The sequence below is a fragment of the Oncorhynchus tshawytscha genome, linkage group LG20 (genome assembly GCF_018296145.1).
Source record: "Oncorhynchus tshawytscha isolate Ot180627B linkage group LG20, Otsh_v2.0, whole genome shotgun sequence".
In the NCBI taxonomy this organism is placed as follows: domain Eukaryota; kingdom Metazoa; phylum Chordata; class Actinopteri; order Salmoniformes; family Salmonidae; genus Oncorhynchus; species Oncorhynchus tshawytscha.
In genome coordinates, this window is record NC_056448.1 from 16,660,940 (window position 1) to 16,686,474 (window position 25,535).

General features: G+C 43.1%; 2 protein-coding genes across 8 annotated transcripts in view; both read right to left on the reverse strand.

Moving 5' to 3' along the window:
- LOC112219368 (guanine nucleotide exchange factor VAV2) overlaps positions 1-25,535 on the reverse strand; it is a 1,336,992-nt gene that overhangs the window by 382,899 nt on the left and 928,558 nt on the right. The gene's annotated exons all lie outside the window — the stretch shown is intronic.
- On the reverse strand, positions 9,780-23,960 carry LOC112226293 (prostaglandin E2 receptor EP1 subtype). Of its 3 annotated transcripts, none has more exons than XM_024390677.2 (3): positions 23,733-23,960; positions 13,876-14,777; positions 9,780-11,069 (listed from the first exon to the last, which is right to left on the reverse strand). In XM_024390677.2, exons 2-3 carry the CDS (start codon positions 14,731-14,733, stop codon positions 10,797-10,799), a joined length of 1,131 nt encoding a protein of 376 aa, XP_024246445.2. In that variant the 5' UTR covers positions 14,734-14,777; positions 23,733-23,960; the 3' UTR covers positions 9,780-10,796. The 3 variants fall into 3 exon arrangements, with proteins under 3 accessions (XP_024246445.2, XP_024246443.2, XP_024246444.2); XM_024390675.2 differs by lacking the exon at positions 23,733-23,960 and adding an exon at positions 19,805-19,965; XM_024390676.2 differs by lacking the exon at positions 23,733-23,960 and adding an exon at positions 19,652-19,961.

Consider the following 25,535-nt stretch of genomic DNA (forward strand, 5'->3'; position numbering starts at 1 on the left):
AAATTTTATTTGTCACATACACATGGTTAGCAGATGTTAATGCGAGTGTAGCGAAATGCTTGTGCTTCTAGTTCCGACAATGCAGTAATAACCAACGAATAATCTAACCTAACAATTCCACAACTACTACCTTATACACACAAGTGTAAAGGAATAAAGAATCACCTCCACCCTACCTGACACCCTAGACCCACTCCAATTTGCTTACCGCCCCAATAGGTCCACGGACGACGCAATCGCAATCACACTGCATACCGCCCTAACCATTCTGGACAAAAGGAATACCTATGTAAGAATGCTGTTCATCGACTACAGCTCAGCATTTAACACCATAGTACCCTCCAAACTCGTCATTAAGTTCGAGACCCTGGGTCTCGATCCCTCCCTGTGCAACTGGGTCCTGGACTTCCTGACGGGCTGCCCCCAGGTGGTGAGGGTAGGAAACAACATCTCCACCCAGCTGATCCTCAACACTGGGGCCCCACAAGGGTGCGTTCTCAGCCCTCTCCTCACCCATGACTACGTGGCCATGCATGCCTCCAACGCAATCATCAAGTTTGCAGACAGTGGTAGGCTTGATTACCAGAGACGGCCTACAGAGAGGAGGTGAGGGCCCTCGGAGTGTGGTGTCAGGAAAATAACCTCACACTCAACGTCAACAAAACAAAGGAGATGATCGTGGACAGGAAACAGTAGAGGGAGCACCCCCCATCCACATTGACGGGACAGTAGTGGAGAAGGTGGAAAGTTTTAAGTTCCTCGGCGTACACATCACGGACAAACTGAAATGGTCCACCCACACAGACAGCGTGGTGAAGAAGGCGCAACAGTGCCTCTTCTACCTCAGGAGGCTGAAGAAATTCGGCTTGTCACCAAAAACACTCACAAACGTTTACAGATGCACAATCGAGAGCATCCTGTTGGGCTGGAGCACCGCCTGGTACGGCAACTGCTCCACCCACAACCGTAAGGCTCTCCAGAGGGTAGTGAGGTCTGCACAACGCATCACCGGGGGCAAACTACCTGCTCTCCAGGACACCAACACCACCCGATGTCACAGGAAGGCCAAAAATATCATCATCAAGAACAACAACCACCCGAGCCACTGCCTGTTTACACCGCTATCATCCAGAAGGCAAGGTCAGTACAGGTGCATCAAAGCTGGGACCGAGAGACTGAAAAACAGCTTATATCTCAAGGCCATCGGACTGTTAAACAGCCACCACTAACATTGAGTGGCTGCTGCCAACATACTGACTCAATCTCTAGCCACTTTAATAATTAAACATTGGATGTAATAAATGTATCACTAGTCACTTTAAACTATGCCACTTTATATAATGTTTACATACCCTACACTACTCATCTCATATGTATACACTGTACTCTATACCGTCTACTGCATCTTGCCTATGCCATTCGGCCCTCGCTCATCCATATATATTTTTATGTACATATTCTTATTAATTCCTTTACATGCATAAGGTAGTTGTTGTGAAATTGTTAGATTACTTGTTAGATATTACTGCATGGTTGGAACTAGAAGCACAAGCATTTCGCTACACTCGCATTAACATCTGCTAACCATGTGTATGTGACAAATACAATTTGATTTGATTTGATTTTTAAAAATTGAGCTGTTAATGAATTTCCATGCACAAGAGGAGCGAATCATTCCAAGGGTCTGTGAAAATGCAAGAATCATGACAAGATTTTTAGGTGTGTTTTAATGTGCTATGTTTTCAACCGCACTCCATTAAGGTGACTTACAGTTACCTGAACAAAAATATGAATGCAACATGCAACAATTTTAAATATGTTACTGTGTTACAGTTCATATAAGGAAATCAGTCAATTTAAATAAATTCATTAGGCCCTATCTATGGATTTCACATGACTGGGAAAACAGATATGCATTTGTTGGTCACAGATACCTTAAAAAAAGGTAGTGGCGTGGATCTGAAAACCAGTCAGCATCTGGTGTGACCACCATTTGGCTCATCCATAGAGTTGATCATGCTGTTGATTGTGGCCTGTGGAATGTTGTCCCTCTCCTCTTCAATAGCTGTGAGAAGTTGCTGGATATCGGCGGGAAATGGAATATGCTGTTGTACACATCGATCCAGAGCATCCTTAAACATGCTCAATGTGTGAGGAGTATGCAGGCCATGGAAGACCTGGGAAATGTTCAGCTTCCAGGAATAGTGTACAGATCCTTGCGACATGGGGCTGTGCTTTATGATGTTGAAACATGAGATGATGGGGGCGGACGAATGGCATGACACACTGCTTTACTGTTTACGTACTGCTTTACTAATTTCATATGTATATACTGTATTCTATTCTACCGTATTTTAGTCAATGCCACTCCGACATTGCTAGTCCTAATATTTATACATTTATTAACTAATTCTTTTACTTTAGATTTGTGTGTACTGTTGGAGCTAGGAACACAAGCATTTCGCTACACCCGCAATAACATCTGATAAATATGTGTATTTGACCAATACAATTTGATTTGATGACAATGGACCTCAGGATCTTGTCACGGTATCTCTGTGCAAATTGCCATCGATAAAATGCAATTGTGTTGGTTGTCCATAGCTTATGCCTGCCCATACTATAACGCCACCACTAGCATGGGGCACTCTGTTCACAACGTTTACATTAGCAAACCGCTCACCCACACAACGCCATACACGTTGTCTGCGGTTGTGAGGCCGGTTGGACATACTGCCAAATTCTCTGAAATGAAGTTGGAGGCGGCTGGTTTATGGTAGAGAAATAAACATAACATTTTCTGACAAAAGCTCTGATGGACATTCCTGCAGTCAGCATGCCAATTGCACGCTCCCTCAAAACTTGAGACATCTGTGGCATTGTGTTGTGTTACAAAACTGCACGTTTTAGAGAGGCCTTTTATTGTGCCCAGCACAAGCTGCACCTGTGTCATTTATTTATTTAACCTTTATTTAACCAGGTAGGCCTGTTGAGAACAAGTTCTCATTTACAACTGCGACCTGGCCAAGATAAAGCAAAGCAGTGCGACACAAACAACAACACAGAGTTATACATGGAATAAACAAACGTACAGTCAATAGGAAAATCCATATACAGTGTGTGTAAATGAGGGAAGATGAGGGAGGTGAGGCAATAAATAGGCCATAGTGGCAAAATGATTACAATTTAGCAATTAAACACTGAAGTGATAGATGTGCAGAAGATGAATGTGCAAGTAGAGATACTGGGGTGCAAAGGAAAAAAAAATATGGGGATGAGGTTGTTGGGTGGGCTTTTTACAGATGAGCTACGTATGTACAGGTGCAGTGATCTGTAAGCTGCTCTGACAGCTGATGCTTAAAGTTAGTGAGGGAGAAATGCTTCTCCAGATTCAGTGATTTTTGCAGTTTGTTCCAGTCATTGGCAGCAGAACTGTAAGGAAAGGCGGTCAAAGGAGGAATTGGCTTTGGGGGTGATCAGTGAAATATACCTGCTGGAGCACGTGCTACGGGTGGATGCTGCTATGGTGACCAGTGAGCTGAGATAAGGCGGGGCTTTACCTAGCAAAGACTTATAGATGACATGGAGTCAGTGGGTTTGACGACGAGTATGAAGCGAGGTCCAGCCAACAAGAGCATACAGGTCGCAGTGGTGGGTAGTATATGGGGCTTTGGTGAGAAAACGGATGGCACTGTGATAGACTGCATACAATTTGTTGAGTAGAGTGTTGGAGGCTATTTTGTATATGACATCGCCGAAGTCAAGGATCGGTAGCATAGTCAGTTTTACGAGGGTATGTTTGGCAGCATGAGTGAAGGATGCTTTGTTGCGAAATAGGAAGCTGATTCTAGATTTAATTTTGGATTGGATATGCTTAATGTAAGTCTGGAAAGAGAGTTTACAGTCTAACCAATCACCTAGGTATTTGTAGTTGTCCACATTTTCTAAATCAGAACAGTCCAGATTAGTGATGCTAGACAGGCAGGTGGGTGCGGGCATTTAGTTTTACTTATATTTAAGAGTAGTTGGAGGCCACGGAAGGAGAGTTGTATGGCATTGAAGCTCGTCTGGAAGTTAGTTAACACAGTGTCAAAAGAAGGGCCAGAAGTATACATAATGGTGTCATCTGCGTAGAGATGGATCAGAGAATCACGAGCAGCAAGAGCGACGTCATTGATGTATACAGAGAAGAGAGTCGGCCTGAGAATTTAACCCTGTGGCACCCCCATAGAGACTGCTAGAGGTCTGGACAACAGGCCCTCAGATTTGACACACTGAACTCTGTCTGAGATGTAGTTGGTGAACCAGGCGAGGCAGTCATTTGAGAAATAAGGCTGTTGAGTCTGCGGATAAGAATGCGGTGATTGACAGAATCGAAAGCCTTGACCAGGTCGATGAACACGGCTGCACAGTAATGTCTTTTATCGATGGCGGTTATGATATCCTTTAGGACCTTGAGTGTGGCTGAGGTGCACCCATGACCAGCTCAGAAACCAGATTGCATAGCGGAGATGGTAAGGTGGGATTCGAAATGGTCGGTGATCTGTTTGTTAACTTGGCTTTCGAAGACCTTAGAAAGGCAGGGTAGATATAGGTCTGTAGCAGTTTGGGTCTAGAGCGTCTCCCCCTTTGAAGAGGGGGATGACCGCGGCAGCTTTCCAATCTTGGGGATCTCAGACGATACGAAAAAGACGTTAAACAGGCTAGTGATAGGGATTGAAACAATTGCAGTGGATAATTTCAGAAAGAGAGGGTCCAGATTGTCTTGCCCAGCTGATTTGTAGGGGTCCAGATTTTGCAGCTCTTTCAGAACATCAGCTATCTGAATTTGGGTGAAGGAGAAATGAGAGAGGCTTGGGCAAGTTGCTGTGTGGGGTGCAAAGCTGTTGACCGGGGTAGAAAGCATGGCCAGCTGTAGAAAAATGCTTATTGAAATTCTCAATTATCGTGGATTTATCGGTGATGACAGTGTTTCCTAGCCTCAGTGCAGTGGGCAGCTGCTGGGAGGAGATGCTCCTATTCTCCATGGACTTCACAGTGTCCCAGAACTTTTTGGAGTTTGTGCTACAGGATGCAAATTTCAGTTTGAAAAAAGCTAGCCATAGCTCTCCTAACTGCCTGTGTATGTTGGTTCCTAACTTCCCTGAAAAGTTGCATATCGCGAGGGCTAGTCGATGCTAATGCAGTACGCCACAGGATGTTTTTGTGCTGGTTAAGGGCAGTCCGGTCTGGAGTGAACCAAGGGCTATATCTGTTCCTGGTTCAACATTTTTTGAATGGGGCATGCTTGTTTAAGATGGTGAGGAAAGCACTTTTAAAGAATAACCAGGCATCCTCTACTGACGGAATGAGTTCAATATCCTTCCAGGATACCCGGGCCAGGTTGATTATAAAGGCCTGCTCGTTGAAGAGTTTTAGGGAGCGTTTGATAGTGATGAGGGGTGGTTGTTTGACCGCGGACCCATTATGGATGCAGGCAATGAGGCAGTGATTGCTGAGATCCTGGTTGAAGACAGCAGAGGTGTATTTAGAGGGCAGGTTGGTCAGGATGATATCTATGATGGTGCCCGTGTTTACGGATTTGGGGTTGTACCTGGTAGGTTCCATGACAATTTGGGTGAGATTGAGGGAATCTAGTTTAGATTGTAGGAAGGCTGGGGTGTTAAGCATATCCCAGTTTAGGTCACCTAATAGCACAAACTCTGAAGATAAATTAATTCACGTATGGTGTCCAGGGCACAGCTGGGGGCTGAGGGTTGTCTGTAACAACAGTGAGAGACTTATTTCTGGAAAGGTACATTTTTAAAAGTAGAAGCTCGAACTGTTTGGGCACAGACCTGGATAGCATGACAGAACTCTGCAGGCTGTCTCTGCAGTGGATTGCAAACTTTGGTAGTTCTATCTTGGCGGAAAATGTTGTAGTTGGGGATGGAAATTTCAGAATTTTTGGTGGCCTTCCTAAGCCAGGATTTAGACACGGCTAGGACATCAGGGTTGGTGGAGTGTGCTAAAGCAGGGAAAAAAATCTACTTAGGGAGGAGGTTTCTGATGTTAACATGTATGAAACCAAGGCTTTTACGGTTACAGAAGTCAACAAATGATAGCGCCTGGGGAATAGGAGTGGAACTGGGGGCTACAGGGCCTGGATTAACCTCTACATCACCAGAGGAACAGAGAAGGAGTAGGATAAGGGTACGGCTAAAGGCTATAAAAACTGGTCTTCTAGTGCGTTGGGGACAGAGAATAAAAGGATCAGATTTCTGGGAGTGGTAGAATAGATTCAAGGCATAATGTACAGACAAGGGTATGGTAGGATGTGAGTTCAGTGGAGGTAAACCTATGCGTTGCTTGATGATGAGAGAGGTTTCGTCTCTGGAGGCGTCAATTAACGTAGATGAGGTCTCCGCATCTATGTGGGGTGGGACGAAAGAGCTATCTAAGGCATTTTGAGCAGGACTGAGGGCTCTACAGTGAAATAAAACAAAAAAACTAGCCAGGACAGCAGTAGACAAGGCATATTGACATTAGAGTGAGGCATAAAGAAATCACAGTGTTGATCAGGTAAATGGCAGAGCGGGTCAGTTAGGTACACACAGGACCTGAGTTCGAGGCTGATCATGATCATGATCATGATGATCATGCTGTTTTATCAGCTTCTTGATTTTCCAGACCTGTCAGGTGGATGTATTATCTTGGCAAGGAGAAGCACTCACTAACAGGGGAGTAAACAAATTTGTGCACAACATTTGAGAGAAATTTGCTTTTTGTACATATGGAACACTTATGTGATCTTTTATTTCCGCTCATGAAATATGGGACCAACACTTTCAATGTTGCTTTTATAATTTTGTTCATTATATTTGTGTTTCTAAAATATTTACTGTTAATGTTTGAATGCAGTGGCTAAGTGATCTTTCTTTTCTTTCACGAAGAAGCATTGTGTCACGATCTCCGTCAAGGAAATGACCGGACCAAGGTGCAGCTTGGTAAGCGCCCCCCCCCAAAAGGTGTGGACTCCGGCCGCAAACCTGACACTATAGGGGAGGCTCCGGTGCGGGCCACAGACCCCGCTCCACCTCTGGCTCCCCCCACTTTGGTGGCGCCTCTGGTGCGGGGCCCTCGTCACTGACCCCGGACTGGGGACACTCTCTGCAGGCCCCGGACTGGAGACCCTCGCCACAGGCCCCGGACCGGGGACCCTCGCAGCAGGCCCCGGACTGGGGACCTTCGTCGCATGCCCCGGACTGGGAACCCTCACCGCAGGCCCCGGACTGGGGACCCTCGCCACAGGCCCCGGACTGGAGAACCTCGCCGCAGGCCCCGGACTGGGGACCCTCACTGCAGGCCCTGGACTAGCCCGTGGAGCAGCCACAGGACCTACCGGGCTGGGGAGACATACTGGAGGCCTGGTTCTTGAAGCAGGCACAGGACTCACCAGGCTGGGGAGACATACTGGAGGCCTGGTCTGTGGAGCAGGCACAGGTCGAACCGGGCTATGGGGGAGCACTGGAGATCTGGTGCTTAAAGCTGGCACCACTCGTCTTGGCTGAATGACCACTTTGGCCCTGCACGTGCGGAGTGCAGGCACAGGACGCACTGGGCTGTGATAGCGCACCGGAGACACAGTGCGCAGAGCCGGCGCAGGATACCCTGGGCCGAAGAGGCGTACCGGAGACCAGGAGCTCTATGCTGGCACAATCCGTCCTTGCTGGATGCCCACTCAAGCACAACACACACGTACCGGGCTGTGAAAGCGCACTGGAGACACTGGGCGCTTCACCGCATAACACGGTGCCTGACCAGTACCACACTCCCTACCGTGAGCACGGGGAGTTAGCTCCGTCAACCTCCCCGTGTGCCCCCTGTCTTCCTGGATTCCCTGGATTCCCTGTCTTCCTTGCCAGCCGTGACCCTGTGTAACGCTGGTCCCCCTTTCTCTCTGCTTCCGCCTTCCTCGCTGCCTCTGCCTGCTTCCACGGCAGGTTCTCGTGTCCTGACATCACCTCCTCCCAGGTCCATGATATCCTCCACTCTGCCTGCCCTTCCTGGCCACGCTGCTTGGTCCACTTGTGGTGGGTTGTTCTGCCAAGATCGTACATTCTTTTATTTTAAATGTCGCCAACAAAACAATAAACAACAAAACGAACGTGAAGCTCTGTAAGGCTATACCTGCCACTTACAAAGACAACAACCCACAAATGAGAAAAGGGAAATAGGCTGCCTAAGTATGATTCCCAATCAGAGACAACGATAGACAGATGTCCCTGGTTGAGAATCATACCGGGCCAAAAACAAAGAACCAGAAAGCATAGACTTTCCCACCCGAGTCACACCCTGACCAAACAAACATAGAGAATTAAATGATCTCTACGGTCAGGGCGTGACACATTGTTTGTAATTGTTTTTTGTCGGTTTTGTGTAACTGTCAGCAACATATCTAATCCTGTAAAAGCACTGTTGCACTTTAGAAAGGAGCAAAGATCTAAGACTCCATTTGTGTACTTGTGTCAATGTCTTTTGTACTGTTACCTACTACCATACAAGCAAACCTAAACCTTGAGCCATTAATAGACTGCTTGTTGTTTTCATATCTGTCTCAGACAATATCCCTATAAATGGGCCTAGAATCAGATTAGCAAGTATGCTGGTGCTTCCGGAACAGTCATTGGAACTAATAAATATTAATTTCCATGATGAAGATAAAATGTAGATTAGGGGACTATAGGAAAGTTTGTTGTATTTTTCTGGATTTCTCTGCAGCTCTTGAGAATGTGATATCTATGCTATTGCTCTCCCCCCCAGATTAACTAGGTGTCACTGTAGTATAATGAAGAGTCTATTGCGTATGAGTACGACTCCTGAAATCAAGATGCAGGGTTTTACAGACAGCTGATATTGAATGGGGGCCGTTCTCCCATAGTAAGGTATACATGCTTGCTGCTCTGATATTCACTTTGCCTCTTGAAATGAACCACAGTACATCATAATATACAGTCACACTGAGAGTTCAGTTGTGCGCTATCCTTGGCTTTCTTGTCACATGTACAGTATGTATTCCCCGATTTGCTTGCCAAAGTCTAAGTATGTCTCTGAAAGCAGTAGTCATCTCAATTTACCTCCATGTTGATTGGCTTAATGAATATCATAAGCATTCTAGTGCCTAATGACTTGTGTCCGGCCGGGTGCTGTTTGTCAGTGGCGATTAGAATGGGAAAATAAAAGTCTGTTCCAAGAAATGGACTGGACCAAATGGGGGGGGGGGCGATTTGGCCCGGTGTGACAAACTGTTGTTTGAAAATTCCTTTGTGTTTCTGCATTTTCAAGAGAAACTGTGATGTAGAGCTGTCTTATTTTCAAATGTCTTATTGAGTTCATAGAATTCCATAGACCCCAGAGAAGATGTATGCAATTGTAAGACGTTGAATGTATTGTAGGAAATTATTTGTGGTAGTTCATCAATATGAACCATTACAGACCACTTTACTCAGTAATAATTAACATTCATTACAACCATTGCAATTGAAGGAGTAATGAAAACTTGTATCAATTCATACCTATACTGAGATCATTTCTGTACTACTTCCTCCTGTCAGAGGATATTTTCCACACCTCTGTTCTCTCCTGGGATTAGCACCATGGTGCTATGACCCTGACAGGCCATTTTGTGGTTTATTTTATTTTGATTTAACCTTTATTTAACTAGGCAAATCAGTTGAGAACAAATTATTATTTACAATGACGGCCTATCAAAAGGCAAAAGACCTCCTGTGGGGACGGGGTAACAGGCAACATAAACTTTATTAGACAACATTAAAATCTATAGCTTTTGCAACACTTAGCTTCATTTAGGTCCCCAGACAATTGGGGAAACAATATAAGCAATAAATACATACACACAATTCACACATTAATAGCATTACAAGTTTGACACATACTGTATGTCGTTCACATCTTCAAGCACAGGTAAAAGGACAGCCTTTACTTTGCTTTGGCATAGTGCCACTGACTTCATGATGTGTCAAAGTGCACTTTGACATTTCCACAAACAAAGTATGAACTCCAAAAAACACTGACAGTAACACACACACACACACACACACACACACACACACACACACACACACACACACACACACACACACACACACACACACACACACACACACACACACACACACACACACACACACACACACATAGAATTTGAGATGTTTGTTGTTTGTTGTTGAGATCTTATAGGCAGCTTCATTTCATGTACTGTTATGTACACAGAGAAAGCGTCACCTACCAGACACTTTTACAACAAACCTTTTTTCTTGGGCAGAATTATCTGTGCTATGTCTCCAGTATCCAGGTGAGGCATACTGTCCTTACTTGGTCAGATTTTTCTGTTATAAATCCGTTTATGACATTTAATTTCTTTGAGTATAGTCTGGCTTGTCTGTTTCCCATAAAAGGATGAGACTTCTCCACACCACAGTCAGTCAAAAGCAGGTCTTACTGGCCAATCAAATGAATCTGAAAGAAATCCAAGATCTGGAGGATGATGATTTCAATCCCAAACCCCATAGACTTTCACAGTCAGGCAGACCCACACAGTTCTCAATAAAGGAATATAGGTCTTATAGGCAATAGGTATTTCCTTTTGTGTGATACACCAACACTGCTGTTAGATCCTACTGGATGTTCCGTCTTCTCCTCAATCCAGCATGTTGGGTTGGGTGGCAAATAAAGCACCCAGGACAACAAAGGACTTTGATAAGATGTTTCTTTCTATCTGTGTCTTTTCTTCTTCCTCAGATCCTGTTGACAGTGTTTATTTTCTCAGAGTTCTGGAAGGAGCTGATGTCCCAATGGCGGAAGGTGCTGTTCTTGAAGCTGGCCCGGCTCTTTGTGATGCGGTAGATCTTCCTCAGCACGGCCCGGCGCAGCAGGATGTAGACCCAGGGGTCCAGGATCTGGTTCCAGGAGGCCAGCCGGACGCCCATCACCATCAACCTCCTGTATGTATCCTGGTCACTGCCTATGGAACCGCTGTAGGACCGTGTGACTGACATCAGGCCAAAGATCTGCAAGGAACACAGATACCTGGGTTAGTTTTACAGGGGTTGTGCAGGATATAGAGATGTTCAGCCGGTGTATATATGATTGCATCAATCTGCATACACTGCTAGTAATTTATCTACATTACCTAACACTGTAGAATGCCACATATTAACAAACAAAAACATAAATGGAGCAGTCAAAATGCATCTTCACAACGTGTTCCTATGAATAGTTTTATTGATGTTAGAAATCACAGGCTCTAAAATCAAAATTGTAGCCTGATAAATTGTATTTACAATTTTTATAACAATTGGCCACAGTTTATTAAGAGATTTAATAGCTCAAGGCTATTCTAAGTGAAGCATGGTTTATAGTCTGTCTTCTTTCACTCCTCACAGTTTGTGTCAAAATGAATGGTTACTTTTATATTGGACTTGAATAATTGATATGACATATTAACAGTTTATACAAAATTCTTAGTATTGGAATTGTAAAAAATAATGTCAATGATAAAAAAAAATCATCAAACCATCATGTCATCGTATGAAATTGTTTTAGTTGACTAATATTGCTTTTTCCCAGAAGACTGGAAAAGGAGAGAAGCTGTAACATTGTCACGATCGTTATGAATGATGGACCAAGGCGCAGGGTGTGTTGGGTCCACATATTTATTACCGTGAAACTAGAACAAAAACAATAAACATATAAGGACCGTGAATAACACCGCACACATCAGTACTCAACAAAACAATATCCCACAAAGCAGATGGGAGAAAGGGCTTCCTAAATATGATCCATACAAACCAGCAACATAGAAAATAAATTACTAGAACACCCCCCTAGTCACGCTCTGACCTAAACACCATAGAGAACCGTGACAAACATTCTCAATGTCACCCAATCTGAAATAGGGTGATGCCCAGCAAGGCCAGTGTTATTCAAGCCCTTCATAGCATGCCCTTAAATCATTTATAATTGATTCCATCTAGTCAATGAAAGGGCCCACCATGATTATTTATTTACTCACCTTAGTGCAGTGCACCATGTCTATCCATCTGTTTTAGGTGCAGTATTCTGAATCATAATGTTTGTGACTGGGAACTGGCATGTGTCTATTTCAGAAGGTGTACAAAAAGAGGATGAAATAGTACTGGATTGTTAGCAGAGATTTTCTATATTATTTCAGGCCTTTGAGTTTATGGGGCAGAATATCTTGGAGATTTACTGAGAGGTTGAATTACTTTTGTTAGCTGAGAATTTTTACAATATTATTTTATGCTTTTACCACCCCGCATCTCACTACGGGCTTGTCTCTTAAGCTTCCAATTGGCTCATTCATCCCCCCTCTTCTACCCTGTAACTTTTGTCCAGGTCGTTGCTATAAATCAGAATGTGTTCTCAGTCAACTTACCTGGTAAAATAAGGGTTCAATTGAAAAAAATCAATAAACAATTATAGGTCAGAATATCTTGGATATTTATATTCCTCCGAGCAACAAACAATTATGAACATTACTATTATTTATAAGGATTACTTGAAGTTTGGATGTACAACATTCTTATTTGATGGTAAACCACCATTGCACTTTCACACAGCCTGAGAATGGGATGCATGAACATTCAGAAGAGCATGTCATTCCTATCACAGGTCATTGGTAGGTGATGACTCGTATCAGTTCAGATTATTGAGCTCTAACTCTCGTTTCCATAGTTGAAGTCAAATCCATTTCAGTATCTCAGTGAATGAAGATTAAGGGCTCTATTCAATCTGTATCGCTGAAGCGCAAAACTACTACAGTTTACTACAGAATTCTATAGTAAACTGTAGTATACTGTACACTATACTACACACGGTAGTATCCCTCAATCATGTGTAGTACTTACTATAGAATGTTGTAGTATACTGTAGAATACTACAGTTAATATTACAGTATGATCCACAAAAGAACACTGTAGTAAATACTACAGTAATGTCCGCAAAGACACTACAGTCTGCACAAACACTAACCTTTTTTACTATAGTAAAGACAACAGTATTTAATTTGCATATACCCTGCCCATTCCCCTCCCCAATCCCACTTTGTGCCACCCATAAGTGAGAAACGTACATGCCAAGTATAGAAGATATTATGTTCCCTACAGGTAATAGAAAATAGCAGAAGAGCTGAATTATCTGTTAAGAGTTCAAGCTGACTGATTTAACTACAGGTTATGGAAATTGTGCTCATTTAGTAGGTTTCATGAAGGAGAAAGCCTCTACATCTATGTCAAAAATAATAAAACAAAAACAATGTAGTAAGTACTACATGAATGTCTGCAAAAGCAATACAGTGAATACTACAGTGAAGTCTGAAAAAACACTACAGTGAATACTATAGTATTTATACCAGGGCTCTCCAAACCTGTTCCTGGAGAGCTACATTCCTGTAGGTTTTCATTCCAACTCTAGTGGTAACTAACCTGATTCAGTTTATCAACCAGCTACTTATTAGAATCAGGTGCGCTAGATTGGGATTGGAGCAAAAACCTACAGGAAGGCAGCTTTCCAGGAACAGTGTTGATTTCCAGGAACAGCCCTGATTTATATCATAGTATACTAGTATTTTTTCATGTGGGATTTTCCGATTGAGCAGACATATGAAACGATTACCGTGAATGCAGTAGCCGCTAACATGGGAGCATTGCCTTTCAATCACGCTGTAGCGCTGAATTTCCATGATAAGGATTGAAAAGAGACCTTAATTCCCGAATGAAACACAATGAAGACAGTTTTGATCCCTAACCTGATTCATGTAGAGTTGTTTCAGTGAACTGAAATTTTTCAACTTACCAGCAGGGGGCTCCAGCAGATGCAAGAGGTGATCATAATGCCCACCAGCTGGGCCACCATCTCAATGTCGTGGGACTTGGCTGAGCGACGGTAGCAGGTCTTACACTTCTTACGCAGTCTGGCAAGCACCAGCGTGACCCCACTGATGGTATTACACACCAGGGCCACAGTCAGAGAGGCCAGGCCCAGTCCAGAGAACAGCATGACAAAGGCCACGTCCGTCTCCTGAGTCTCTCCCAGGACCCTGATGAAGCACCAGGTCCCGGGGTACTGGTAGGTGTAGGCCCCCAGCCTGAAGAAGGGCAGGAGGGCAACAAACAGAGCCAGCAGCCAGATGAGAGCCAGTGCCATCTTGGTCCGAGCCGTGGTGACCAGTGAGGCATGGAGCAGGGGCTGTGTGACACCCAGGCAGCGCTCAGCAGCCATGGCACAGCCCAGGAACAATGGGCACAAGCCAAAGAACACCATGCAACCTCCTAGGAACTGGCAGGGGGCATCGGTGGCAGGGCGAGCTAAAGGCCCAGTTGCAGCCCCAGCTGAGTACAGCCTCAACACCAGGGCACCGGGGATGACGTGGCCGGCAAAGTCTGTGGCCACCAGGGAACTGGCGAAGAGCAGGAAGGTGGCTTTGGAGCGGCGGCGCAGGCGGGCGTAAGCTTTGGCCAGGATGACCAGGGCCACGATGTTGGACAGGATGCCCAGGGTCATGGAGAGGCCAGCTGCAGTGGGGTTACTGGGGGGAGACATGGGCCTCTCTGTGGTGATGTTTGCCCTCCAGGCCATGGCCAACCAGGTCTGGTTGGGGAGGAGATGGGGGGCAGCCAGGCCTGAGGAGTTGTAGTGCTGCATGGCCAACATCACTGGCCTCTGGGAGTCATCGGGGTCCTCAGAGTGGGAGGGCACTGAAAATAGGAAAGGTGTTATGATTAATACATTGACCGGTTGACCAGGAAGAACTCCTAACCTCACTAATATAAAGGACTACCATAACCAAACTTGCGAACTCACCAATAGCCTATGATACAGAATAAATACCAATTTTACTGGTGAAACTAAAACTCATTCAGTTTTCAGTTATTACTTAACAACAATAAATCTTATCCTGCATTATGTAAGGATTTTTTTCCGTCATAAACCAGGTTCCATCCAACCTTATTATGCAAGAAAAGTATGGTGCATTTGGAAAATATTTAGACCCCTTGACTTTATCCACATTTTGTTATGTTACAGCCTTATTCTAAAATGGATTAAATACAAAATTTTCCTCATCAATCTATACACAATACCCCATAATGACAAAGCGATTTTTGCTCATTTACTAAAAAAAAAAAAGAAATACCTTATTTATGTAAGTATTCAGACCCTTTGCTATGAGACTCAAATTGATTGATTCCATTGATCATCCTTGAGATGTTTCTACAACTTGATTGGAGTCCACCTGTGGTAAATTCAATTGAATGGACATGATTTGGAAAGGCACACACCTGTCTATATAAGGTCCCACAGTTGACAATGCATGTCAGAGAAAAAACCAAGCCATGAGGTCGAAGGAATTGTCAGTAGAGCTCCGAGACAGGATTGTGTCGAGGCACAGATCTGGGGAAGGATACCAAATCATGTCTGTAGCATTGAAGGTCCCCAAGAACACAGTGTTCTCCATCATTCTAAAATGGAAGAAGCTTGGAACCACCAATACTATTCCTAGAGCTGGCTGCCTAGTCAAACTGAGCAATAGAGGGAGAAGAGCCTTGGTCAGGGAGGTGACCAAGAACTCTATGGTCACTCTGACAGAGCTCCAGAGTTCCTCTGTGGAGATGGGAGAACCTTCCAGAAGGACAAGCATCTATGCAACTCTCCACCAATCAGGCCTTTATGGTAGAGTGGCCAGGTGGAAGTCACTGGTGTCAAAAGGCACCTATAGACTCTCAGACCATGAGAAACAAGATTCTCTGGTCTGATGAAACCAAGATTGAACTCTTTGGCCTGAATACCAAGCGTCTGGAGGAAACCTGGCACCAGCCCTACGGTGAAGCACAGTGGTGGCAGCATCATGATATGGGGATGTTTTTTAGTTGCAGGGACTGGGAGACTAGTCAGGATCAAGGTAAAGATGAACGGAGCAAAATACAGAGAGATCCTTGATGAAAACCTGCTCCAGAGCGCTCAGGACCTCAGACTGGGGTGAAGGTTCACCTTCCAGCAGGACAACGACCCTAAGCACACAGCTAAGACAACGCAGGAGTCCCTTCGGGACAGGTCTCTGAATGTCCTTGAGGGTCTTAATACTTATGTAAATGTCATATTTCCCTTATTTTAATAAATTTGCAACAATTTCTAAAATCCAGTTTTTTCTTTGTCTCTATGGGGTATGGTGTGTAGATTTAGGAGGGGGGGAACTCTTTAATCTATTTTAGAATAAGACTGTAAAAAGTCAAGGGATCTGTCTGAATACTTTCCAAATGCACTGTATATTTAAGTTGGATAAAAAATGTCATGACAGGTCTGATGGCTTAAAGTGTTTTAAAATGTCAAAATGTGGACAAAACTAAATAAGCTAGATAAATTGGTAACTTTTTGAGTTGGTAAATATAATGATATAATAATCATCATATCGAAATAAACTTGGGAGTCACGCGATGATATGGTGTGATGTCTTGCCACTAGGAATCGGGAAAGCACGCAGTTTATTAGGCTACAGATGATGAACTTCACATGGTGGTGAAAGTGGAAGGGGATGAGCTTGATGTTCCTTTCCAATAAATATCGATAGTCTTATTCTGATGACATGATGATCGTGCTTGGCTATCGTTTGCCAAATACAAATAATCTCGCTCTTTTGTCCATAATAATCTCATCATGTAAGTAGCCTACCCGCACTTTATCTGCAAACTGTTGGCTAGAGCGCACTTGCCAAGACCAGAGTGCACATTCGCTATATAACTCAACATTTTTTGTGACATAACCATCAGTAGAGTTGAACATGCGAAGGAAACACATCTAACTTGTATTTTGTGTTCGGTACATGGGAATGTAACCGCAAAAGTTATTTTTATGTGCACTACACTACTTCATCACAGACAGCCTTTCATCCGCAGAAAGTAAATTTGCTGGAAACACATCTCTTGTGGGAAAATGTGCATATGCAGATTTTAGAATATTCTCATGAAAATCGGTTGCCTATTGGATGGAACCCTAGTAGCTACCACTTTGGTACCACTGGCATTGGCGCGTTGAGTGCAGGGCGGATATTGAGCTATACAATGAGTTATTATCGACAAAAGAGCGAGATTATTTGTATTTGCCAAACGGCAGACAAGCATCATGATCATGTCACCAAAATAAGATATTTATTGGAAAGGAGCATCAAGCTCATCACTTTGCACCTTCACCACCCTGTGAAGTTCATCATAATTGATTTAACGTGTAGCCTAAAAAAACGGTATGCTTTCCGGAGTCGGACCACACAATTGTCATCCTTATGCTACTGCCTATGGGTCTGCTATCATGATAGGGCACCTTTCACAGAATGTGTGCTGTGTCACTGTCAGACACCGTCTAGATTTCACAAGAACTGCCTTGACTTGTCCTACATTCTCAGGTTGCAGAGTACCACGAGGGAGAAGCTGTTTGGCCTTTGTCTACAATAGGCTATTTAAAGGACACTAACCAGGTTTCCATCTAACCTTTTTATGACAGTTAGCATACAGTTCATTAGGCTACACATGAAATTAATTATGGTGAACTTCACATGGTGAAAGTGCACGGTGATGAGCTTGATGCTCCTTTCCTATAAATATCTTATTTTGGTGACATGATCATGATGCTTGGCTGCCATTTGACAAATAAAAATAATCTCGCTCTTCTCCATAGATAATTGCATCATGTAGGTAGTCCAGCCGGACTGTAGGCCTTTCTGGGAGCTTTTCGCTAGAGCACACATACCAAGACAAGAGTGGACACATTCGCTATATAAAGCCATTTTGGGGGGGGACAAAACCACCAGTAGAGTTGAAAATGCGATGGAAACCCATTTAGCTTGTATTTTTTATTCGGGTACATGGGAGATTAACCGCAAAAGTTGTTTTAAAGTGCACTACGTCATCACGCACTGCCTTTTCCCTCAACAAATGCATTTGAGGAACACATCTCTGGTGGGAAAATGCGCATAGGCTATTGTTTTTATTCGTATTTAAGAATATTCTGTTGCCAATTGACAGGCATTCAATGGAAACCTAGCGAGTGTCCTTTACATAGCCTATTGTAGACAAAGGCCAAACAGTTTCTCCCTCGTGGTACTCTGCAACCTGAGAATGTAGGACAAATTAAGGCAGTTCTTGTGAAAGGTGCTCCTTCAAGTCTTGACCGTGTCTGACAGTGACACAGAACACATTCTGTGAAAGGTGCTCTATCATAATAGCAGACCCATAGGCGTAGTCCCTATGCAGTAGCTATACGATGCCAATCAAATCACTTTTCCCCTTCTTCTTCACACCCTTCAATACAGAATAACAGAACATAGTCACAATACTTCTTCCAAAATTAGCTATACATAAAATCCTATACTGTGCCTAGTCTGTATAATGTGTTTTCTCATGAGTTACTCAGAATCGATCTAGCAATGGCGATTTGTAGCAGAGAGACCATACCATTGTTCATTGGAAACACACACACAAATGGAATGCACCTGCCCAAACATGACATAGCTTCTACAGTTTTGTAGGGTGCATTTGCAGTCCTTGTTCCGTTGACTTTTCTAATCTAAAACCAAAATGTCTTAAAAAGGGTGCGTTTGTAAATTCACTCTATCTATTCCGATTTCAGAGCACTCTCGTCTGAGTGTGCCAGAGCACAGAATAACTGATTAATGATTGAATATGACCGGTGTTAGTGAACGTCGGCAAAAAAAACGTTATTCAATTGTTGCAAGCAGAACAGTTACAGTCACTAACGCTCTAGATAACACGAAAACAGCCTAATCGAGTGTAAAATGGTCAGAGTGAGGTGTTCTCTAATTTTTGTCTGGAAGTAGCAAGCAAGCTAGCCAATTTTAGCCAGTTAGCTTTGGTGCTTGACTGCTGTCGTGAGGTCAGAACGCTCGGATCAACCCTACTCCTCGGCCAGAGCGTCCAGTGTGCGCTCTGAACACTCCGAGAGCGAAGCCTCTGAATTTATGAACAGACAATCTGACAACGCTCTGAATTTACAATCGACACATAGCCACTCTGACATACTGGAGGCAATTTACGAACGCACCCAAAGACATTGATGAATGAGAGAGTTGAAAACATTTGCAGGTTTAAAATCGAAATGAAATCATACTAATTCAGCCCAGTACATGTGCACTCACTATTGGTAAAACAAAAAGCATGTATGGTTCTTCTAAAAAGCCGTATTAAGATGAACAGTGTATGTAACGACTAACTACATGGAGTGTAACGTTTGACCAGGCAAACAATTCTTTCTCCTACTTTTACCCATTTTGTAAAATAAATACTAATAATTGATCATTGTAAATTTCCTGAATGATTTATGTTCTATTCAATTAATTTGCCATATCCAAATTAAAAGGGATCTGTGTGCATTGTCAAAACGGAATTTATTTATGTAAATAGCTAGTTCGGCAGCATAGGCTACTTGCTGTAAATCAGTAACTTGATTATGCCATTCTTAGTACAAATTTCAGAAAATGAAAAAGACCTAGCTAAAGGATAAATTGCATTTATTTTTTTCAAACCGAAGATCATTAATGGTGTGAAATAATTATTAATGATATTACCTGACCAAACAGTGAATCCATAGAAACAAATTCAGATTTATTCCTTTGGTTTTCAGATGTTAAATAATTTCACTGTGAACCATGAAATTCAAAAGTTCCTGAAACTCAGAGATTCATCCTCGAGAATGTTACTTATTATCAACAATGGTTCACCTGAGCTGATAGTGAAGACATGTATTCGGAGGAGTGCCTCATTCTCTCCTAAAGAAAATAAAACGAGCAACCGCATGAGAAGTCCGTCACCAAGAACAAGACCCAGTCTCCAAAAGGTTGCACAGCCAACCATTTACTATTCAACGTTTGTTTCGTTGCTCAGCCCTCTTTATAGACTTGTACCGCGTCGACGCAGCCCCGGGGCTTCTTGAGTCCGCGAGAGGAATGCATGTGTCCTTATTACAGTAGTTCAGTGAAAGGGAACTGGGAGTGCTACCCAATAACTTATTGGAAACTAATTAGATATTCTATTAATGCAGCCATTTTATTTAACAACCAACTTTACACGTTAACATGTAACTATAACGTCCTAAGATCAAGTAATGTAACCTAATGTCAAAGTACAGTATCTTACAGTGTTCAAACAAAACAGCTGGCAGGAGTTTGACAAATGTTTCGTTATAACAGCGTTATTAAAGGGCAATTCCGCCACTTTTCAACCTTATATTCATAATCTCCAGCACCAAACCAGTGTCTACATATGTGAAAACAGTGGGTTTCTATGATTTGTGGTTAAAAAGATAGGAAGAAAAGTCTTTAAAAATGCTCCTCTGTGACAACACAGGGTAGCATTAAAAGTGAAAAAAGTTTCTATTTTCTTGCTCCCCAAATCACTGCAGATCTTATAGTGTTTGAAAATCCCAGTTTTTTAAATGTTTTAAATTTTGATGATGTCACAGGGCAGAATTATTCACATACACTTTATATACAAAAGTATGTGGGCACCCCTTCAAATTAGTGGATTTGGCTATTTCAACCACACCCGTTGCTGACAGTTGTATAAAATTGCACACAAGCCTAAGATCACCATGCACAATGCCAAGTGTCGGCTGAAGTGGTATGAAACTCTCCGCCATTGTACTCTGGAGCAGTGGAAACGCGTTCTCTGGAGTGATGAATCACGCTTCACCATCTGGCAGTCCGACGGACAAATCTGGGTTTGGCAGATGCCAGGAGAAAGCTACTTGTCCAAATGCGTAGTCCCAACTGTAACGTTTGGTGGAAGAGGAATAATGATCCCAGGCTGTTTTTCATGGTACGGGCTAGTGAAGGGAAATCTTAACACTACACCATACAATGGCATTCTAGACTGTTCTGTGCTTCCAACTTTGTGGCAACAGTTTGGGGAAGGCCCTTTCCTGTTTCAGCATGACAATGCCGCTGTGCACAAAATTGTTTGTCGATGTTGATGTGGAAGAACTTGACTGGCCTGCACAGAGCCCTGACCTCAACCTCATCGAAGACCTTTGGGATGAATTGCAATGCCGACTGCAAGCCAGGCCTAATCGCCCAACATCAGTGCTGACCTCACTAATGCTCTTGTGGCTGAATGGAAGCAAGTCCCCGCAGCAATGTTACAACTAGTGGGAAGCCTGTTCGATGAGCAGATTACCACATACTTTGGTCATGTAGTGTATGTTGACACTGGTATTGTGCTGTCGGCAAAAGTTGTGGAGTTGCCATTTAAAGGTGCAGTCAAGTTTCCACATGCAAATAGCCATCATGTCTATACTATCTATTTTAAAGGAATTCAATTCCTCGAGTGAAAATATTCAAAGTGGTTGGTTCAAGCACCTTTAGTGTATACAAACATGACATTTTCTGGATTTACTAGCCTATTGGTTATGCTCTTGGGAATCAAAACATAGCCTGAATAACTTTTCATGTTCCTGCAAAACATTTTTGGGAATTATGGTAAAGAAGAGGTATGCAAAGTACAGTATATTTTCAATAAAATGAAAATAATAACATTTTACAGATGTCTGTCACAGATGTCTGCCAGGTGTTATGTTGAGCAACATTATAGTAACATAAGTAACATAAGGTGCCACATAATACACATTTTCTGGGACAGAGATTAAGCCTGGTCTTGGATTAAAAAGCATCTCCAATAAATATTCTACATTTCAATGTATCACACTTCCTTTTCAAGATGTTACTGTGTATAAGCAAGTAAGAACAATATAATTTCATAATGAGCCATGGGCTGACAGTGAACCTATAAGACCATCAGACGTAGTCCTATACACAGTACTATGTGTGCTCTTTTTGAGTAGCAGGGGAATGCCTTAGATACCCCGTGTCCCCTTCATCAACAATTAACCATTCCTTTTCTACCAAATCAGAATCCCGCAGAAAAACAATGTTTGGTTTTGATATGCCATCCTATGTCAAAACAGCAGAGGTCTATGGTATATAAGATATCTTAATCTACAGTATATTCTTTCAGCTACTACAAAATCAGACAGAAAAAACATTGTCCTTGACTGACAGCCTAATGAAGCAAGCAATGGAATCTATCAGGTTGTGTGAGTCCGCCAGCCAGCCAGCACACTTCACAGACCAACATTAGAGACAGGTGAGGCTATTTGCTTGGCTTAATCAGGCCCAGACACTGACAGGTCAAATCAGTATGGAACCTGGAGGGCAGCTAAGATCAACACCTTATAGGCAGGGTATTAACTCTGTGGTCATGGAGGAAAGAGTAGTGGAAAGAGAGGGAGCAGAAAGCAGAGGCCTTTTCACCCTGCAAAAGTGCTCTACTCCAAAAATGTACAAGAAAAACTTTAGTTCAAGTACAAGGTGTGCTTATTAGGTGTTTAATGTTATATTTACACAGCTAGAGCAACATAATCACCACTACCACAGCTGAGACTCCAAAGACAGGTGGGAAAAGGTTAACAGCTATTACCTTACTTTCTTTAGGTGGTAGCCCAGATAAATCTGCTATGACAGGGCCTTGACTGCAACTGAGCAAATGCTCTGCTGTACTATGTCCCAATTAATGTTTCTTTGCACTAGAACTGGCTGGCACACTTGCAAAGAAAACATCTTGGGCACTGGTAGTGCTTCACTTTGATTGGTAGGAGAGGATTCGTTTGGTGCAGGCCAGAATCTGATAGCGAAGGCAGATATCGCATCACACATTTACCAGGACCATCATCACTGAGAGGTTACCCTCGGAACGCCACTGGGTGCTTTTCGTTGTTGACATTGGACCCTAAGCAGAGAACCCTATGAAACATTGCGGGTTTCAATGTTTGTGGTCTTCAACCACAAGCCCCAAAGCCACTTTTTGACCCAGAAACTTTACTCCAGCAGTTTAGGTTAAACTTATGCTGTAGTCTGAATTACTGGGCCTCAGACAACATTTTCCACTGCCTTGTTTTGTAGTGGACGCCATTGTTCCATCTCTCACCATAATTAGCGATTGAAAAGATTGCCATTTGGCACCAATAACCCCAGGGTCCTCCAACAGCACGTCTAAGCCTTGTAACCTAACTTCTCTCACCCTGTCCCATTCACCAACCACTAATACATGCAGTGCAACTCTCTGTTTCTTTCAGGACCTCAACCTGCTAACATATAAGACATATAAGAGAGGATGGTCAAAGTGATTCAGATTGTTCTTCAATCCTTTTGAAGTGGTATTGAAATAAATTGGACCAAAAAATTGTCCCTTTGATTTTGGTCTTGCAGGCACAGATCCTAGATTGCTGTTTCGCCATTGAGAGGTGCGGTCATTTTTTGGCATGAGGCTCAAATCCCTAATAGAGGCGGACTTGAGTTTTGCCTCTGTGATGTGTATGATGTACAGGACCATAATGCTATCACAACATCAACACTCTTGACACAGTTATTTTCATATGCTGTGCCAAAATCAGAAACAACTTGTAAACTTGTAATGTAAACTGTGTAACTCCACATTTGTAAGAGAAACACATTATAAACATGGCTGTGTTTTTAACAGAATGAATTATTTTGTCCTCTGAAGCGCTGCCTTGTCCTCATTTCAAGACCTCAGACTGAGAGGCAGAAGGCCAAGATCAGGGCCACATGTTTTAGGTTTTGGAGCTGAATGACTCACCTGGTTGTTGGCGACGACGCAGTATGGCATCTCATCTGCAGCAATCGTTAAACAGAAACTGAGCAGTGGAACAAGTCCTATTGCTTAGTGAAACACCCAAGTGTCCAACAGTATCTCTGGCCCTGGGGATCCAACTGGTAGCGGAGCAGCATTGGAACAAAGCCATATGTTCTTGAAAGTATTTAATCTCCAATTTAACTCACTCCCTTTTAAGTCTATAAGCTCATATTCCACTTTTTGCACTGTCACAATTTTATCCAGTAATATACTGTTGTGACAACACTTCCTGAGTGTCACAATGTCCACTTCCTGAGGGCAGAAGAAAGACAGGCAGTTTGGCCGTCAAGCCACTCATACTCACTCACTTTGGGGAATTTGGTCAATGCAATCTGGACCCGGACACTGAAACGCCTTGATTTGGGATAAAAGGAACAACAATTATCTCTAGAAATGACTGTGATTTCCTCTCACCCGAATTTCAACTATCTGATGAAGATTCTACTGTGCCTGCATAAGAAAATGAGTCAGACATTTAGTCTGCAGTTCAGTGGGCGTCCACAGTGACATTCAGGCCATGATGTCTGTAGACTCTTGAACTTCTTGTGTGCATTTAAACAAGTGCATACTGTCATCTCACAGAACACCTTTTTTGACACAAATTATCCACTTGAGATATAGGATTGAGCAGGATTTGCTGTAGTCATTTCTTGGAGACATAATTAACAGAAAGCTCAAATGACTGCTGTTTCTTCTCCCCACAGATTCCTGACAGTTGCACTTAAGCTCCCCTAACCACCCGTCGGTTTACCACACGCAACAACAACAAAAAAGCCTTCCCATTCTGGGCCCAAGACAGGGAGCCAAAGTGGTTGTGGGGTCTGGAAAAGAGGGGTGATGGAGGGAAGGGTTGGATGCTTCTGGAGAACATTGTCTGGGTGGGATGCCAGGAGATGAGTGCTGTTTAGATCTGCAGAACTGGTCAGAAAGTCAGGGGTGACGAAAATATTTATCTTGAAGTAATGGGAGGAAGTTGAAGTTCTATTCATAGAAGGATCCAGTGACTCTGTAGTTGTTGGAATGATAATTCAGCTCATAAATGAAGGGTGATTCAGGGTGTCTATGTCTGTCACCAAGATAGCACATTGTCACAGAGAAAGATAAACAGAGTTAGAAGGGAGGACCTAAGGATAGGATGAATAATACAAGATGTGCCAGGAAGTTTAGAAGTCACTGTTGAAGGGGTCATCAATTCCAATGTAAGTGTCTTTCCTCCCTCCTCCCATCTCCCGTATTGGAAGAAATAACAGCCTATGAAAACTGCAATCAGCAACTGAGCACTGAGATTAGCCTTCTGATTTCCCCCACTTATCAACAGAAGCCCAGGAGTTAGGAGCATGTGTGTGTTTCTTCAGAAGCCATTTCCATTTCCCTGTACTTAGGGTTGCATGATTGCTTTGAAAAGTTACACGTCTCTTCTAACCAGCCAAACTAGTACATTGAAAAGAAACCTCTGTCCCTGAGGCTCTCGACTGAGCCCCGGAAGGCAGGAAGAGCATTTGGCCTAAATGAATTCTGTCTGTATGGAGTGATTGCCCAGATAAGGTCAGGCCATTTTATAGAGCTTGTGCTTGCATAGGTCTTGGTAACTGTACATATAGGCGTAAAATCAAACATAACCTTAGTCACGCTGCATGGACTTCTTTTTGGTTTTCTATTCGACAGCAATGTTCCATGAATGATGGATGCCTTTCCTTTATCATGTCAATCCTTATTCTGATCTATCCCGTGCTAAGTTCCATCCTG